The following is a 19,127-nucleotide window of genomic DNA, read 5'->3' on the forward strand; positions in this document are numbered from 1 at the left end:
TATAGGTCATCCAGGCAGGTTTCTCTGGAGAGGGAATATTGAAACTGAGAATTGAGTGAAGTTGGGCTTGGATGCACATGCCCACAGACACAGCTATTTGGGAACTGCATCAGGAGGATCACTTGAGCCCAGTCTGAGCAACAGAAAGATACATCCTTTTTCCAGAAAAAACTATAGAGTGTGGGATGGAGTTTAGCTCAGCGCTAAAGCACTTGCCTCATACTTGTGAGGCACTGGGTTTGATTCCTAGCACCAAATATAAATAAGTAAATAATATAAATGTCCATCAACAACTAAAAAATATTTTTAAAAATCTATAGAGTGAGCTAAAGAAAGAGGCAAACTATGCAGAATAAAATACTCCCAAGAATGTAGGGAAGAGCATTCCTAAGCTCAGAAACAATAAGAGAAAAGGTCTTAGATAAAGGAAAAGGGGACATTGGGAGAAAAAAAAATGCCCGAAGTGTCCAGTCAAGTTGAGAAGATAAGGATTAGAACCAGGTGATGGTGAAAAGATGGGCAGATGCCAGATCATGAGTGTTTTGTCAGCCATAGTGAGGAGGTGAGGTTTTATTCTATGAGCAATAGAAAGCATTGGAAGCATTTTCAGATAGGGGTAAGCTATCTAGTTTCTAAATAGTAGTCTAAGGAATTCATTGGTAAAGTGTATATGAAGATATGTTGATGCTTAACAGATTACCTGAAAACCTGTGGTATCTCTGAACAACAATTATGTTCTTTTGTGGGTTGGGAATTCAAGAGCAGTTGACAAGTGTGCTTTTTGGCAGAGGGTGTCAGGAGGTTGTAGTCATCTGGAAACTTGACTACTGAAAGGAGTGTGCTATAGATGCAGAGTCACTTCCAGACTCCCTGTTTGAGGCCATAGGTGTGTGTGTGTTTGTTTGTTTGGATCAAACCCAGGGCCTTGTGCATGCAAGACAAGCATTCTACCAACTGAGCTATATCCCCAGTATATATCCTTGATGGCTGTTGGCTGGAGGCCTCAATTCTTCATCATAGAACTGTTTAAATATTCCCGTGGCCTGGAAGGTTAGTTTTACATGCACCCCCCACCCTGAAATAAAAGGGCAAAGAGGGTAACCTATGGTGTCTTCATGGTGTCTATGTAGATCAGTGCTGTTTGGTGGACAGGAAAATGTAAGAGCACAAATATCAGGAAGTAGTGAAGTTTGGGGCCATCTTAGAGACTGTCAAGCACAAAAATCAACATCTATTCTTCAATAAAAATAAATAAGTTACACTACATTGAGCTGGATGTGGTGGCACATGCCTGTAAAACTAGCTACTTGGGAAGCGGAAGCAGGTAAATCACAGGTTAAAGGCCAGCCTCAGCAACAAAGAGAAGGCCTAAACAATTTAGTAAGAACCTGTCTCAAAATAAAGTTTTCACTGTGCGATGCTCTGGAGGTTGAGACAGGAAGATCAAAGCTAATCTTAGAAAAATCTACTCAGTGAGACCTTGTCTCTCAAAGTAATACAAAATACGACTGAGGGTGTGGCTCAGTGGTTGAGTGTCCCTGAGTCAATCCCTGGTACCAAAAAAGTGGGAGGGGTAGGGATTTTGCTCAGCAGTTAAGCTCCCCTGGATTCACTCTCTAGAACCCCTCCTTCTTCCCTGCCATAAAAGAGCACTATATTGGCATATTAAAATTTGTTTATCTTATTTGTATCTTCTCTAAATGGCAAATGCTTTCATTTTTTGAATATTATATCATAATGCTCTTATTTTTTTTTTAAAGAGTGAGAGAGGAGAGAGAGAGAGAGAGAGAGAGAGAGAGAGAGAGAATCCCCAATATTTATTTTTTCTTTAGTTCTCGGCGGATACAACATCTTTGTTGGTATGTGGTGCTGAGGATCGAACCGGGTCGCACGCATACAAGGCGAGCGCGCTACCGCTTGAGCCACATCCCCAGCCCCATAATGCTCTTAAATATCAATGCTGTTCATTATGGAATATGTCAAGAGCAAAGTTTATAAAATGTAAGAATATGATTTGTCCATAATTATAAAAAGAAGTCAGTTGTAATGGAATTGCTATAATCTCAGCTACTGGTTCGGCTGAGACAGGATGATTACAAATTCAAAGCCAGCCTAAGAGGCCCTGTCTAAAAGACTCTTCCTGGCTGCGGGAAAGCAAATAGCCTGTTGTTGTAAACTGCCCATGGAGACTTCCATGGCAGGGAACTGAAAGCAACCTCAAGTTGCTCTAGAGAGTGGTTACTGACTAACAGCTACCAGGAAAAGAGGAGTCTCAGTCTTTTTTTTTTTTTTTTTTAAGAGAGAGAGAGAATTCTAATATTTATTTTAGTTTTCAGCGGACACAACATCTTTGTTTGTATGTGGTGCTGAGGATCGAACCCGGGCCACACGCATGCCAGGCGAGTGCGCTACCACTTGAGCTACATCCCCAGCCCCGGAGCCTCAGTCTTAGCAATGAAAGAAACTAAGGGTTTATAACAGCCAGAGAGCCTTAGATAAGAATCAAAGCCCCTTGGATTTCAGCAGCTAACACATTGGACTTCTCACACTTGGAAAGTGGGATAACATGTTTGTGTTGCTTAAGTTCTTAAATTTTTGTTAATTTGTTATACAGTAATAGAAATCCAACACAAGTGGCATTATTTTTTGCTTTGTTAATTATCTTCATTTATTTGTTTTTATGTGGTGCTGAGGATCAAACCTAGTGCTTCACTGGTTCTAGGCAAGCATTCTACCACTGGTCAATGAAAGGAAATACTTTGAGACATGCAGCCCTGATACTCAAAAAGTGTGTCCACAATGAAGCACAGATCCTGATAGAAGAAAGGAGATTTACTATTGTTGAGTTCTTGTGCTCTGGGAACTGAGAGCTCCCAGGGAACGAGAATATATATATATATATATATATATATATATATATATATATATATATATACACCTATACTCCTTCATAAAGAAGCCCTTATAAGTTTAGTTTTCTGGGCCCCAGGAAGCCTTTGGTTTCAACAGGGCATATAAGTATTCTAGATTTGAGATACTGAAGGTATTGGAAGGGATTGGGTGAGATAATCAGGAAGTTAAAATAATAATAAAAAGAACTGGGGATATAGCTCAGCATTCTAGTACTGTCCTCCCCCCTGCAAAAATGTATGTGTGTGTGTGTGTGTGTGTGTGTAAATGAACAGTCATGAAACAGCTACCCAAGTTAAAAATAAACATTGTTGGAGCTAGGGTTATAGCTCAGTGATAGAGTGCTTACCTTGAACTTGTGAGGTACTGGGTTCAAGCCTCAGCGCCACATAAAAAATAAATAAAATAAAGGTATTAAAAAAAAAAGAACATTGTTACATTCCCAAAAGCTCCAATGATAAATCTCCCTTAGCTTTTGTGATAATTTCTTTTTTAAATTCTTTTTAGATATACATGGCAGTAGAATGTATTTTGACACATCACACATACATGGAGTATAACTTCCCATTCTTGAGAAGAGGTTGAATATGATGTGGAGTTTCGCTGGTCACATTCATATATAAATATATTTGAATATAGGAATGTTATGTCCAATTTGTTCTAATTTTTCTGGTTCCTTTTCTGGACACCTTCACCTTATGTTTTCTAATAGTTTTGTTTTTATCTTGCCCCTATGTTTCACCTTGTTCCTTTGCTAAAATAGATGGCAGGGATTAGTTCTCAATATGTAGCACTGGTAGTTGACATATTCATTTAGTTGCATCTGCTAGTTATTTCTGGATCCATTACTTATTTGCCTAGTAAGTAGCAAGGAGTAAAAATATCTCTTGAAATGGCAGCTGTCTTCCCCCGTAATGCGTAATTAACCCACGGTAGTTCAGTTATATGATAGGGTTTTGTGAGATTTCTCCTTCCTGACTTCCAAACCTCTTCTCATATAATAATAATAATGATACTAACAGATTTACGGTATGTGTGTACGTTTAAGACAAAATTTGAATCTCATTGTTCATAGAAACTTCTTGTAACATTCTCTGTGAGTTATTAGGTACAAAGTGTATTTGTTCAGCATTTTCCATGAATCTCAGGTATCGATAAATTTCTTTCTTCTTTTGTCTTATGTGATATTCCCTTTTTTCTTCCTAGAATAAAAGAACATCTCAGCATAGTGTAGTAGTATATCTCCAACTTTTCATGAATACAAAAATAATTTAGAGAGAAGGAATAAAATAAAATTCTGTTGCTGAGTGACTTAATGAGTGAAAGTTTTAATATCTTTTAATGACCATTCAGTAATAAAAACTTGGGCTTGGGATGTAGCTCCATGGTAGAGACCTTCACTAGCGGGGGATGTACCCCCCCAAAAAAATAATTTTGATAATAAAAACAGTTATTGATGTAGCATGTTTGTGGAAATGAAATAGGTTTTATAAATGAAATCTAAAAATAGTAAGTTTAATCAAACTTTCCAGGTTATCTTATAAAAGACCAAATCTGTTCATTGCCAAACAATAAGCTCCTGTTGAATAAATGTATACTGAGGTTAGATAATACTTAGAAAACCAAATATTTTGCATTTGAATTGGTGTCTTGAAGTAGTATGGATGTTTTCCATATTAGTTGTTTTTTTAATTTTTAGTTGTAAATGGACACAATAACTTTATTGAATTTATTTTTATGTGGTGCTGAGAATTGAACCCAGTGTGTCACGCATGCTAGGTACTCTACCACTGAGCCCCATCTCCACCCCAATATTAGTTCTTTTCTAAGAGGAGAAAAGAATTCAAGCTAGAAATCTGTTTAAGTTGTCTAACCCATAGTTGAACTTTAAATTAAGGTTAAATGCAAAATATAATAAACTATAGTCCATAGTCTTTAGGACTCTATACATTATTTGGAGTGACACCAGCATAATTAAGTCCTATCTGTGGGTATGGGAGGAAATGAAACCCAGTCAGCCACTCATTTTGAACTAAGGAATCTAATAAACTTGTAACTAGTGGATTGTGTGTCTCTAAATTTACTTTCATCTTAGTGTATTCATTTTGTGTGTAATCCACATTAAACATTAACCTCCATTACAATTCCAGGGTTACACTAAGTGTCAGTGCCTTGCTGAATTGGTAAGGCTAGTCTTGAACTTTCAATCTTCTCCTTCAGCTTCCTGGGTCTTTGGGATTAGCAGGCATGCACCACCACATCAGGTTCTAAAAGCAAATTCTGAGTAGTAGCCTGCATTTGGAGTCATTCTCACATTGATTGTTTTGCCTTTTCTCTCCATTGTTTTATTCTTTTCTTTGAAATGAGTCCTTATCAGGTGATCATTTATACTCCCACATAATTATTAGACTTTGGCAGAAATTTTGACTCCTTTTTTCTGTCACTTTGGGTCTTGTCAGGGACTAGTTGTCTTGTTATTCTGTAGATTTGGGTGGAAAAGGTGATATAGTTTCTTGAGTGCCCACGTTCAGTTAACTCCCTGTACTCCCCACCTCTGGAACTCCTGATGATGGCAGGAGTAGGAAGAATTCAAACCACAGCAGCCCAGTTGGCTCCAATGCCTGTTAATTTCAGGGGCTCCTCAGCTCCTTCCAAAGAATTACTGTATTAGGCAGTAGGATAGATGTGTTAATGACAATACATGAGGGGTAATTTCTTTACTACTCTCATCTGATTCCCCCAGAGTTCTGAGTTGAGTTGTGAACTAAATGGAATATTCAAAGTCTACAAACCATCTTGCTACAAACCTTTTTTCGGTCTTCCATATTTTGTTCCAAGGTTCTTCCTAATATCTACTATGGTTGTCTTGGGGGTGCTGCTGATTTCTGTGTCCAAATCAGGTACCTCCTGTCCATTCCCATAATAGCCTATGAAAAGGTACCTGGCATCCTGGGTTATACTTCTTTGGTACTTTAGTATCTGCCTAGTGTAACATAGCCATTTTATGTTTCAGTTGAGTTGATGGTAGCTGTGAAACAGTGTTACGGTTTTACAGTTTTCACTGTCCTTGCTTGTTTTGTCCTTTGTTTGTTTTTCTTCACTTAAATCTATTATCTGCTGGTGTATCATTAGTATTACTTTCATGTTAACTTATTTTCTTCCACAGTTGCTTTGACTGTTTTTGTTTTTGCCTTAGGATCAAACGGAGTGCCTCAGCATGCTAGGCTTGGGCCCTACCACTGAGCTACTTCCCCAGCTCAAAATATTAAATATAATTTATTTTGAAGCTCCGATGATCCGTTTAGTTGAATTTTTAATTTAGTTATATTCCATTTGTTTATTTATTTATTGAACTGTGGATTATTCCCAGGGGTATGTGCCACTGAGCTACATCCCCAGCCTTTTCATACCCTTATTTATTTATTTATTGGTACTGGGGATGGAAACCAGGACCTCTCTACCACTAAGCTACATTCTCAGCCCTTGTTATATTTTTTATTTTTAAATAATATTAGCTGAAATGTATAGAATTTTTAAAAAAAATATTTATTATTTACTTTGGGTTGGAAAGAATATATTTTATTTTTATGAGGTACTGAATATCTAACCCGGTACGTTACGCATGCTAGGCGAGCACTCTACCACTAAGCCAACAACCCCATCCCCCTATTTTTTATTTTTGAGACAGTCTTGCCAAGTCACTAAGGGTCTTACTACCTAGCTGAGGCTGATTTAGAATAGTACTCAACTTGAGATCCTCCTGCCTCAGCCTCTTAAATCAGTGGGATCACAGGTGTATACCACCACATCTATCTAATTTAGTTGAAGTAAAAATAGTTTGCAACTCAGCAGTTGAATAAACATCATACTTTCAAACTTTGAAAGACATCTTAATTTTACCCTTTCTGAAAAGTGATCTTTTTAGCAATTTAGGGTATCTCCCAAACCAAGAGCAAAGATGTTAGAACTTTCAATTACAGATGATGGGTTGTTTCTGTTTTTTCAGTTGTAGATGGACACAATACCATTATTTTGTTTATTTAGTTTTATGTGGTGCTGGGGATGGAACCCAGGGCCTGACACATGCTAGGCAAGTGCTACCACCCCAGCCCTAGATGATGGTTTTTTGTTTGTTTGTTTGTTTTGTGGTAACCTAGTAACCTAGGGCCTCTTTTTGCTAGACAAGCACTGTACCACTGAACTTCACACTGATTGATACATGACAACTATTGAAGCATGTTAAACAGATTAGTGATAAGGTCAATATTACTTGTGATAAAAGCTAATTGTTCTATAGTATTCTAAATGTTGAGAAACTTCGATTAAATAAACATGGGGCTGTTTTCAAGCAGAATATGATCAAAGTTTTTTGGACCTCATTGCATATGGAACTGAACTATAACCCAATTGTTATGGGTGGTTTGGATCCAGGAACATATAAGGATGCATCCAAGAATTAATGTTAAAAAAAAAAGGTTTACCAAAAATGGAATCCTTTAAATTCTTTACTCTTAATAATTTAAGTTGTTCAATCTTTTGGATGATATTAACAATTTTAAAAAGTGAAGGAAAATACTCATTGAATGTTAATCTTTTTTGTCCTTCTAACACTAGTAAGTAAAATATTACTGTTTTGATTATTTGCATTTTAGGAAGTAAATTTGGATGTGTTTATTTATTAACCACTGTATTTCTCCCATGAATTTATTATTCAAAACCCATCTTGTACTTTTGTGAACAAGACTTCCATTGTACAGCCTGCCATTGTCTTTATCTAAAGTTCCTTTATTCCTGAGTGCCTGACTATTATCCTTGTAGAGAAGCTTAATTCTTTGATGGTTCCTCTTATTTGGCTCCAGGGGAGTTTTATTTTACTGATGTCTTTCCCTTCTTAATGACAAAAATATGTGTTACTCTCCATGGTTTTTTTTTTTTTTTTTTGTAGACAACCAGTAATTAATTTGACAATTTTTCATCGATTTTAAATTTTACTAGTATATCCTCCTACTGGTTCTATTAACTTTACTCATTAACCCAGTAGAGGGGAACATTGTTTGTCCGGTTCTACCCTATTGTTTTCTGTGTTTATAAGGAAACATTTTTTTAATTTAGAGGACAATTTCCTTTCATTTGTTTAAAAACTTTTTTGTTGACTTAATTCTCATTTACTGTTGCACATGAACTTTAGAAACAAACTGAATTGTAGACTGAGGAGGGGGTGAAAATCTCTCACTTGTCTCAGTAGTGCTGGAGATCCAACCAAGAGCCTCAAACATACTGGGAAGTGCTCTACCACTGAGCCAATCCCCTAACCCTAGAATGAACATCTTTTAGTGTTTGGCCTTCGAATCTAGGACAACTATTATGTTCTCCTCGGCTGTGCTTTCTTTTTATAATCTTTATATTTTATATTTATATTCTTATGTTTTTTACATTTTTCTGTGTTTTAGCAACTCTAATGAAGTATAATTTACAATGCATTCTACTTAAAATAATCCCTTTCTCTATGTTTAATTTAGGCTCTAAACCAAACTTCTATTGGGTTATTGCTGGTGTACGCTAAAGGAGCCATTTTATTCTCTTAAAAATTCAATACAGGAAGCTGGAATAGTGGCTCAGTTGTAAAGCCCATGAAGTTGTAATGTCCCTGGGTTCAGTTCCCAGTATCAAAAAATTAAAGTAGCCAGACATGGTGGGGCACGCCTATAATGCCAGCCTCAGCAATTTAATGAGGTCCCAAGCAACTTAGTGATAGCCTAACTGAAAATAAAATATTAAAAGAGGCTGGGGATATGGCTCAGTAGTTAATGTGCCCCTGGGTTAAATCCCTGATTTAATCTTTTTAGGGGATGGGGTGTTGGAGATTAAAACCATGTCCTTCCTGCATTCTACTACTGAGATATGTCCTCCACCTAAGAAATCTTCCGAGATAGGTTATCAAAAAGATCTATTGCCTATTTCCACCCCTTCTGTAAAAGTCCTATCCCAAAAGTTACCAGTACTGCCAATGAAAATGATTGGTCTTCAACAGCATTCTTAGGTGAGCTTATCCATGGTTTTGTGTTAAGTACTCACCAATGTGGAAGTTATTGCCATGTCCTTCTACTTGCTGTTGATAATGGCCTTGAAAGTCAGCAGGGAGGAAAGCAAGAATATTTTTCAGAGGTGTCGGTCCAGGAAAGATTTTGGGTAACTGTTGCATCTTCAGTTAATTTTTTTTATTTTTCTTTTAAGAAAAATTCTCAGCATTTAGGATATGGCTCAATGTGTTATGCATGAGGCCATGCGTTCAATTTCCGAGTACTATACACACGCACACACAAAATAGGATCTTGCTAAGTTTCTTAAGACCTCACTATGTTACAGAGACTAGTATCAAACTTGCTATCCTCATGCCTCAGTTTCCTGCATTACTGGTATTATAGATGTGAGCCATCATGCCCAGCTTGAGCTGTCTTGGAAACAGAGGAAGCATTATCTTTATCTCAGAGATCCCTGAATTAGAACCATCTCTCTATATAATAATTTTGTGAAGAGAGTTTTATAATGATAGAAGGCATTTTCTGTCAACATATGGGTAGAATTTTTTTTTAACTTTGTCTCATGGTCCCTGTTTCCCAAAAATCTTAGCATAACATTTTCACTATCTTTTTTACCATGATTAACTCTATTTTCATCCTGGAAAGGGGCTCACTTCTTTCCAATCAAGAAGTCTGACCCTGCTTTGCACCCTGATTCATACAAACCCCTTATAATTCTTTGTATTCCCTGCTCACAGTATTACATGAGAAAAATGCATTGCAGTCATTTTCTCCTTTTGTGGAAATGATACATGACTATATTTAGCATGCTTACAAAACTTATTACACACTGATTATTATCCCAATGTTTGGGCATTCAAAATATATACAGCTGTGCTCAGTGGTACAGGACTATTCCCAGCATCTTGGGAGACTGAGACAGAATGATCACAAATTTGAGGCCAGCCTCAGCAATTTAGTTAGACCCTTTTCCAACATAAGAAACACAAAAGAGTTGGCTATGTGGCTCAGTGCTAAAACAACCCTGATTCAACCTCAAAGAATTTTGTTTTCATTTACAGATAAAAATAAACAAATAAATAGTCAGTCCTTCTTATCTGTGGGTCCTCCAACCCCAAACTCAACCCTCTGTGTATCAAAAATACTTGTCCTGGCTATAAACGTAGCGCAGTGGTAAAATGTGTGCTTCTCATACAAGAAGACTCAGATTTTAATTCCAGTTCCCTGAAATCACACCACACATCTATAGTAATCATCACTGCGCCAAGGGCAGGAATGGGATTTAGGCTAAAAAAGAAATTACGTTTTTACTGAGCATGTATAAATACTTTTTATTTTTGACATTTTCCCCCAAGCAATAACTATTTATATTAACTATAAATAACTATGGTATTTATTTATATGTGTGTATTGTACTGGGTATTGAATCTAGGTCCTTGGTTATGCTATGAATTTTAAAGGGTTCTCTAATTTCTGCACACAGTAAAAGATGTTTCTGGGGCCCGGCACCATTGTGCACACGTGTAATCCTAGGGACTAGGAGACTAAGGCAGGATGATCATAAGTTCCAGGCTAGCCCGGGGAAGTGACTGAGTCTCAAAATAAAAAAGATTGGGGATTTTGCTCAGTCATAGAAAAAAGACTTCTACAAAAGATATTTGGTCTTCAAATTTCTGCTCAAAATAGGTTTATTCTCTCCTTTTGCTTGCCAGCAGTACTTTGAAAAAGAAGGGTGACATTGAAAGACTCTTGTCCCAATTTCAAAATGCATCCCAAAGCTATCAAGACAGTGTTGTTCCTGTCATAAGTCAATGGAACATAATAAGTCAATGGAACAGAATCGAGAGTTGATCATAAAGCTTCACATTTATGGTCACTTCATTTTTCAGTAAATATGCCAAGACAAGAATCATTAGGAAAGAATAATCTTCAATAAATATAGCTGGGGTAGTTAGAGGTCCAGCATATAATTTTTTTTTTTTTTAAAGAGAGAGTGAGAGAGAGGGGAGAGAGAGAGAGAGAGAGAGAGAGAGAAAGAGAGAGAGAGAGAGAGAGAGAGAGAGAGAGAGAGAATTTTTAATATTTATTTCTTAGTTCTCGGCGGACACAACATCTTTGTTGGTATGTGGTGCTGAGGATCGAACCCGGGCCGCAAGCATGCCAGGCGAGCACGCTACCGCTGAGCCACATCCCCAGCCCATAATTTTTAATTAGATGATATAATATGAAAAATACTAGTGGGGGCTGGGGATATAGCTCAGTTAGTAGAGTGCTTTCCCCACATGCACAGGGCCCTGGGTTAAATCCCCAGCAACACACACACACACACACACACACATACACATACACACACACACACACAAGGTACAAATGGTATAAATGGCCAGACATGGTGGTTCAAGCCTGTGATCCCAGCAGCTCAGGAGGTTCAGATAGGAGGATTGAAAGTTCAAAGCCAGCCTCAGCAATCTTATGAGGCACTAAACAACTCAGCAATACCCTATCTCTAAATGAAATATAAAATGAGGGCTGTCAATGTAGCTCAGTGATTCGGCTCCTCTTGATTCAATCTCTGATACCAAAATAAAGAAAAAAGACTAGAAGTGATTAAGAAAAAATTAAAGATAAATTGGACTAAAAAGAACAAATAAAATAATTGAACTTCATCAACACTGAAATTTTTGTGCTATGAAGGACTCTGAAATAGGGAAAAGACAGCTAACAAAATGGGAGAAAATAACTTTAAGTCATACAATTTTTTAATGCCCAGTGGAGTATACATGAACAAAACCAGAACTTAATGCATGTTCGTAAACAAGTGCTCTACTACTGAGCTACATTGCTAGTCTTGTTTTATTTACTCATTTTTATTATGAGATAGCACTAAGTTACACTGGCTGGCCTGGAATTGGTGATGCTCCTGCCTCAACCTCTCAAATTACAGAAATGGGCTGACAGTATCTCACTTAGTTGCTTGATATCTGGCTATTTTGCTGAGGCTGGCTTTGAACTTGTGATAGTCCTACCTCTGCCTCCCGAGTTGCTGGAAGTACCCATGTGAGCCTGGCAGGTGACAAATATTTTTAATGAGAGAGATTCTCTGTTATTAGTAGTGCAAAATGAAGGATTTGAAATTTTCATAAAGTATAACCACACAGGGTTTTTAAATATTCACTCAACAAATATTTGATGTGAGCCTCTGATGAAATGAATTCTGTGCTCAGTAACCATGTTTCCAGTGGTAGAGCAAACAAACATAAAATAGTAGTTAAGATTTATTAGATCCTAATATGCTACTTTAGAAAAGTTAAGAGATGCGCCAAAATGACCTGAACTAATAAATGAAAAAGAAAAAGATGATTAAAGTAAGCCCGTTATTTCACTATAATTTACCTACAGAAGACAGCATAAATCCTAAGCTCACAAAATTTTTACAAGGTGAACACAATTTTGTTGTCAGTGTGCAATATAATTGCACCTCAGAAGCATTCTTGTCCCCTCTTAATCCCTAGCTACTTACCAAAAATATCACTCTCCTTCTCTTCTGACATTTTTTGTATTATAAAAAGAAGTCATTTTTTGCCTCTCAGCACTGTAATTATGAGATTAATTCATATTGTGTATAATTATAAATCATTCTCTTTGCTAAGTCGTATTCTTTTATTATGAATAGCTAAAATTTATTGGGCACTTCTGCTGGTAATGACATTTCAGTTATTTCCAGTTTGGGATAATTATGAATAATGCCTCTGACTTTGGGAAACAGGGAAGTGCATTTGTGTATAGTGGAGTTCCTGGATTGTGAATAGATGACATGCTTAGCTGATTAGATTTGTTGATACTAATAGTTTTCCACAAGTAGTTCTCCTTTCTTAACGTTTTCATGCATAGTATACAAGAGTGTTTCTGAACATTTTTAGTGTTTAATATTTTGTTTCTTGTAAGCATTCTATTTAGTTATGTAGTTTCTCTTCTTTAAACCCTCCTACCCCTTTTTGTACCTGTAATTGAATCCAGAGGCACTTAACCTCTGAGCCACATCACAAACCCTTTTTTTTTTTTATTTGTGTTTGACAGGGTCTCACTGAGTTGCTTAGGGCCTAAGTTGCTGAGACTGAGACTGGATTTATACTTATGATTCTCCTACTTTGGCTTCTGGAGCTGCTTAAATTCAGGGATAGGCCACCTTGCCCACTCTGGCTCCTGCCTCTCCTTTTTTTTTAAATTATAATTTGTTATGAGAGAAGAATGCAATTTAATTTACATCCTACTTTTTTTTTTTCTGTCATTCTTCCTGTGTTGAGGATCAAATTGACGTCGGGCATACTGGACAAGTGCTACTATCACTTAACTACATTCTCAGTTCCATCTTAACCATGTTTAAGTGTAGGGATCAGTAGAGTTAAGTATATTCAGTGAGGTGAAACAGATCTCCAGAACTTTTTCATCTTGTAAATTTCAATCTATTCCTATTAAATAACAACTACTGTCTTTTCCCCCTAGCTCCTGGTTCTTTCTAATTATATAATTGTGACTGTTTTAGATACCTGATATAAATTGATTCATGCAGTATTTGTCATTTTTGTGACTGGTTATTATCTTTATTATAATGGCTTTATTTCTTTCAATATTTTTATATATTTCAGAGAAGTTAGATATAATACCTCAACCCCTTATTGAACCACGATCCATATTTACTGACTCAGCTCCTAGTTCACTGAAGAAAAACATCTGTGAAAGACCCATATATCATCAATATCATCACAATGTATATCTTCTTTGCTAGGCCTGGGGTTGGTGTAGCTCAGTGTTAGAGCACTTAACAAGCATGTGTGAAGCCCTGGATTCAGTTCCCAGCCTTGCAAAAAAGAATCCTCTTTCCTAGGTTTAGTCATTGCACTTGGGTATCTGAGGTAGGAGAAGCATTTGAAACTAGTCTGCGCAACTGATCAAGACTCCATCTTGCTGGTCACAATGGTGCACTCCTATAATTCCAGAGTCATAACCGTAAGTTACTTAGGGCCTTGCTAATTTTTTGTTCGCTGTTCATGAACTTGGAATCCTCCTTCTTCAGCCTCCCAAGTCACTCTGAGTCGCTCTGATTACTGTGGGCCTGCACTATTGCACCTGACTATTCTGGCATTCCTTTTTTTCCCCCAATAAACAGAATCAGGAGGTGGTATTTTAAATCCAGTTAGCATCCCAGGATCAGAATTTGGATGAGTCTGGGGATATAGTTCAGTTGGTAGATTGCTTGCCTGACATGCACAATGCCCTGGGTTCAATTTCCATCAACACACATCAAACAATTAATTATTATATTTTGGATTTTGCAAGTCAGCTGCACCATTTTGGTCTTATGATTAAAATAGGTGTGATACAGTCTTGTAATAGCATAACGAAATCATAGATATTGCATGGTCATTGGTTTATATTGTATCCTATATAGTAACATGAGACACAAAAGCAATCTATACCTTTTTGTCACAGTTCAATGTCAAGTTTGTTGATGGAACCCAGGGGCTTTTAAGCACTCAGTCAGATCCCCAGCCCTTTTTATATTTTTATTCTGAGACTTTATCTTGATAAGTTGCTGAGGATGGTTTTGAATTTCCAATACTACTGCCTCACCTCATAAGCCCCTGGGATCACAGGTGTGCAGTACTCCATCCTGCTCTACATTTATTTTTAATATTGGGATTCCTGGTTTCTTTCCATTTGTGGAAAAGCAGAGCAGGTATTTAAATTTTCCTGAGTCCTCGGTTTCCCCTTTTGGAACTCAAACAAATAATCTTGTTTTTTAAATTTTTTTTAGTTGTCAATGTAACTTTAATTTTATTTATATGTGGTGCTGAGACTTAAACCCAGTGCCTCACACATGCTAGGTAAGCACTCTACCACTGAGCTACAACCCCATCACAAAACAAAGAATGTTGCACTACTTTGAAAAGAATAGCCAACCACATATCACAGATTTCTGTTCTGCCTAGTTTTTTGTGTTCTTATAAGCTGATATAAGTTTTATGGAGGCAACTAGGAAGACAACAGCTTATCTCATTGGCTTCTTTCCAACCCTTGAGACATACAGTGATACTTTTTTTTTTAAAGAAAGAAATAAACTAATATATAACCATGCAGAACTTAAAGATAAATGTCCATTGCATTTAAATGTAGGATACTTGTTTTCCATAGATGAATGCATTCTGCTTTTGCAGGTTATAAGAAGAAGCAGTGAGGAAGAAAAAGTTCTTTGTTTGGTCCGGGTGCGTACAGGCCACCACTGTGAAACTGCTGTGATGGTGGTGTTCATCATGATATGGGACGCCTTATGTCCTCCAATTGCTGACAGTTTGTATCAGGAGATTGTTGAGAGTCTACGGTCATACAATGGTCATCCGACAGACCGAAGATGTACCTTCAATGAAAAGTAATCAAATCTGTTTTGTTCTGATTTGACAGTCAGATCCATATTATATAATGGTAAATTGTTAATTAACTAACAACTAAGTATACTGTATGGGAAAATAATATTTTAGGTATTCTGGTAGAATAAACAAATATTTTGTTAAACAGAAATTAGTATCATTGATAGGGCCATTTTAGAATATTCTCCAAATAAATGCAGTGTGGAACAATGCTATTGATTGAACCTATTTCATATTAACCAAGCATTCTAACAGTGTGCTAAGTCCCTAGCCCCTCATATTTTTTATCACTTCTTTCTTTTTTGAACCCAGATATGTTTTATTTTTAATTTTGAGACAGATCTTGCTAAATTGCTTAGGGACTTGCTAAATTTCTGGTGCTAACCTTAAGATTGTGATCTCCTGCCTCAACCTTCCAGATTGCCAGGTATACAAACATGCACAGGAAAGTAGTTATAGCACAAAGAATGGTACTTCAAAAGAATTTGTATCATTTTGTATTTGTTCAATTCAAAATCAGAGAATATTTGCTTTTACTCCTCTCTAGCCACTGATTATGTTGTCAAATTTGAATTTTTGTCTATTAATGTCATCAGCATAATTTTAATTGCATCTTATTATGAACCAGTATTTCTCTCTCCTGTTTTTTGATATCAATACTATTAAAAGTTTGCCTGGTTTATAATTTGCAAATTATTTTCCCAGATCATTTTTCTTTATGCTTTTTGTTGTTGTTGTTGTAGGTGGACACAATACTTTAGCCCCTCTTTATACTTTTTCTGTGCCATTTTTGTTTCCTTGCTGTTTTATTATGTAGTGCTGGGAATCAAACCCCAGGTTTCTGTATCCCCAGCCCTATGTTTTATTTTAATATTTGATAGGATTCACTCCCATTCTTGCTACTCTGTAAGATTTTCTTTTCTTTTTTAGTATAATATATGTGATTATGTGTGTTTATTAATGTTGTGCTGAGTGTCAAACCCAGTGCCTCACACCCGCTGGGCAAGTTCTCTTACCACTGAGCCACAACGCTATCTGTAAGATTTTCTTTTTTCTTTTTGCTTCCATATATAAAATTTTATTTTAAAAAATAAAACGTTGTATACTTTTAATAATCTAATGATATAACTGGCATCTTCATAATATTGAGTCTTATTCAATAGCATAAATTTTCTATTCATTCAATATAGTTTCCCTTAAGAATGTTTTAAACTTTTCCACATAAGTTTCCTTAAAAGAAATGTCATTAAACAAAATGTAAATGAAATTTTACATCATTTTCTTCCCAATCCTTACATAAGATAAGGTTAATTATTTTATTATGTTGATATATAACAGTAACACTTCTAGTATTAAATTATTTCATGAAAATTGCCTTTTAGAAAATATTATATACTCTCATTCACATACCCTTTTCTTGAAAAGGTGCATTATAGTCACTTTCCTCTACCTAAAATTCAATGTGTTTTATTATTTTGTTTTTTAGAGTTCAAAAAGCTTTTGTTTCAGTTTTTGTTGTTTAGGGCATTGAAATCATTAAAGGGAAAAGTTTAATTTTGTTGAGTCCTGGTGAAATTTTGATTGTTCATAGAGTTTCCTTCAGATTCACATCAGTTTTGGAAGTATTGGTAGTTGTAGTATATGCCACATTTAATATTATAAGCTATCTGAAGTCAATTTTTGGAGAGGTTAACTTACAGCTCTATTAAGTCTCACAATTTGTCACATTTCTTACGTCTTTGGTTTGAAATAATCATTGAGAGTATGTTAATTTATAGTTTTCTCTCTTCCCTATGTATTTTTGCTGTGATGTACATAAATTATTTTTCTATTTGTTTGGCACCTTTAATTTCCTTCTACAATTTCAAATTTACTTTAAGCCTTGGATCTAAATTTGCAACTCATTTTTTTTCTTTATCAATTATTGTACTATTAATGGATCTCCAAACCCTCCAAAATACATCTTCTACCTCTATAGGAAGTTGCCATATTTCTGAGTCCTGTTTTTCTTCCCCCTCAAAGTTTTTTATTTTTTAATTTTTTGTTGTTGTTATTGTTGTTACTGGGAATTGAACTTTGGGACACTCAAGCACTGAGCCACATTCCCAGCCCTTGTTCATATTATTTTATGTTGAGTCAGGTCTAGCTGAATTGCTGAGGCTGGCTTTGAACTTGGGATCCCCCTGACAACCTCCCAAGCTGCTGTGATTACAGGTGTGAGCCACCGCACCTGTCTTCAAAGTTGTTAAATTGATTGATTGATCTTCATTTTCTTCATTATAAGGAATGTTATGTGATTTTCCTGACTTCACACCAAAGCATTGTTTTAATCTGAATTTCCACATTATTTTCCTTGACTTTAAAAATAATTTTTGTTTTTTCACTTTTTGTATTTTTTGATCATTACATAAGTCATACATATATTCTACTTCATGTTTTAAGCATTACACAAATTTAGAATCTCCTGAAGAATGTACACTATCTACTTGCTTTTGCATCTTTAATAATATATATGGGTCTGAGGTGGTGGTTCAGTGGCAGAACACTTGCCTTGCACACGTGAGGCATTGGATTTGATCCTCAGCACCACATAAAAATAAATGAACACAATAAAGATTAAACAATAATAATAACGTTTAGGTCTTCAGAAATACCCCAAAATTGCTGCATGCATTGGTACATGTCGAAAATTTGAGAGACTGGAGCCTGAGACAACATAGGAAGACTGTCTCAAAATAAAATGGCTCAAAGGAATGGGGCAGTGGGGGGTTGTAATCTTAAAAAGAAACATTTTACTTAAAAGTTGAGTTTTCAGGGTTGGAGTTGTGGTTCAGTAATAGAGTGTTTTTCTTAGACATATGAGATACTGGGTTTGATCCTTAGCACACATAAAAATACATAAATAAACTAAAAGTATTGTGTCCATCTACAACTAAAAGTATATATTTTTTAATGTTTACTTTTTAAAGACTAGGATGTAACTCAGTTGATAGGGAGCATGCTTACAATGCATAGGCCCTGGGTTGGATCCCCAGCACCACACACCCAAACAAAAAAAGAAAGAAAAAGAAAGAAAGAGATTAGTTTTTAAATAGATAAATTTGGTAACTGATCTGTTATCCATTTATACTTTTATAGTTATGTGACTCTCAAATATTCTGTCTCAGGTATTATCCTGGTTTACCTTTCAACTCACTTACAATTACCCTCTTGCAGTCGTAACTGTATATGTCAAGGAACTGACCCAGGGACTTGTGGAGCTTCATACTCTTATGGCTGTTCATGGAGCATGTATTTCAATGGATGTAAATTTGGTAGAAGCCCAAACCCCAGAAGGTTTAGAATTGATCCCAGCTCTCCCAGACATGTAAGTGTCCTCTTCCCTTTTAAATTACAGAGCGTGTATATAAATGTATTCCTTTAACATTTTTGAAATACTAAATGTGTACATATATTTTTAAAACTACATATATTTTCAAGTAATGAAATCAAGTGTGGTAGCTCATGCCTATAATCCTATCTACTTGGAGGTAGAAGCGTAGGAAGTTTTAGGCTACTCTTTGGAATTTTGTAATTTTGTAAGACCCTGTTTCAAAAATAAAATTTACAAAAGGTAGTTGTGTTACAGTACCTCTGAGTTTGATTTCCAGGACCACCAAGAAAATATGTCAAGAAATAAAAAGTAGTAATGAAATACTAAATATGTTTAAGTAAATAATTAAAAGTATCCTGCTATGGTAGCACAGGCCTA

At 36.0% G+C, this 19,127-nt stretch overlaps 1 protein-coding gene across 5 annotated transcripts in view; it reads left to right on the top strand.

Annotated features, from left to right (window-relative positions):
* The window catches only part of Tet1 (tet methylcytosine dioxygenase 1), a 107,895-nt gene that overhangs the window by 73,851 nt on the left and 14,917 nt on the right, over positions 1 to 19,127 (top strand). For all 5 annotated transcript variants that reach the window (XM_077799001.1, XM_026394672.1, XM_077799003.1 and 2 more), the window contains 2 exons: positions 15,167 to 15,378; positions 18,593 to 18,743. In XM_077799001.1, the coding sequence (XP_077655127.1) occupies positions 15,167 to 15,378; positions 18,593 to 18,743 (363 nt within the window). The remainder of the gene's footprint in view (positions 1 to 15,166; positions 15,379 to 18,592; positions 18,744 to 19,127) is intronic.

The sequence above is a fragment of the Urocitellus parryii genome, chromosome 5 (genome assembly GCF_045843805.1).
Source record: "Urocitellus parryii isolate mUroPar1 chromosome 5, mUroPar1.hap1, whole genome shotgun sequence".
Lineage (NCBI taxonomy): Eukaryota > Metazoa > Chordata > Mammalia > Rodentia > Sciuridae > Urocitellus > Urocitellus parryii.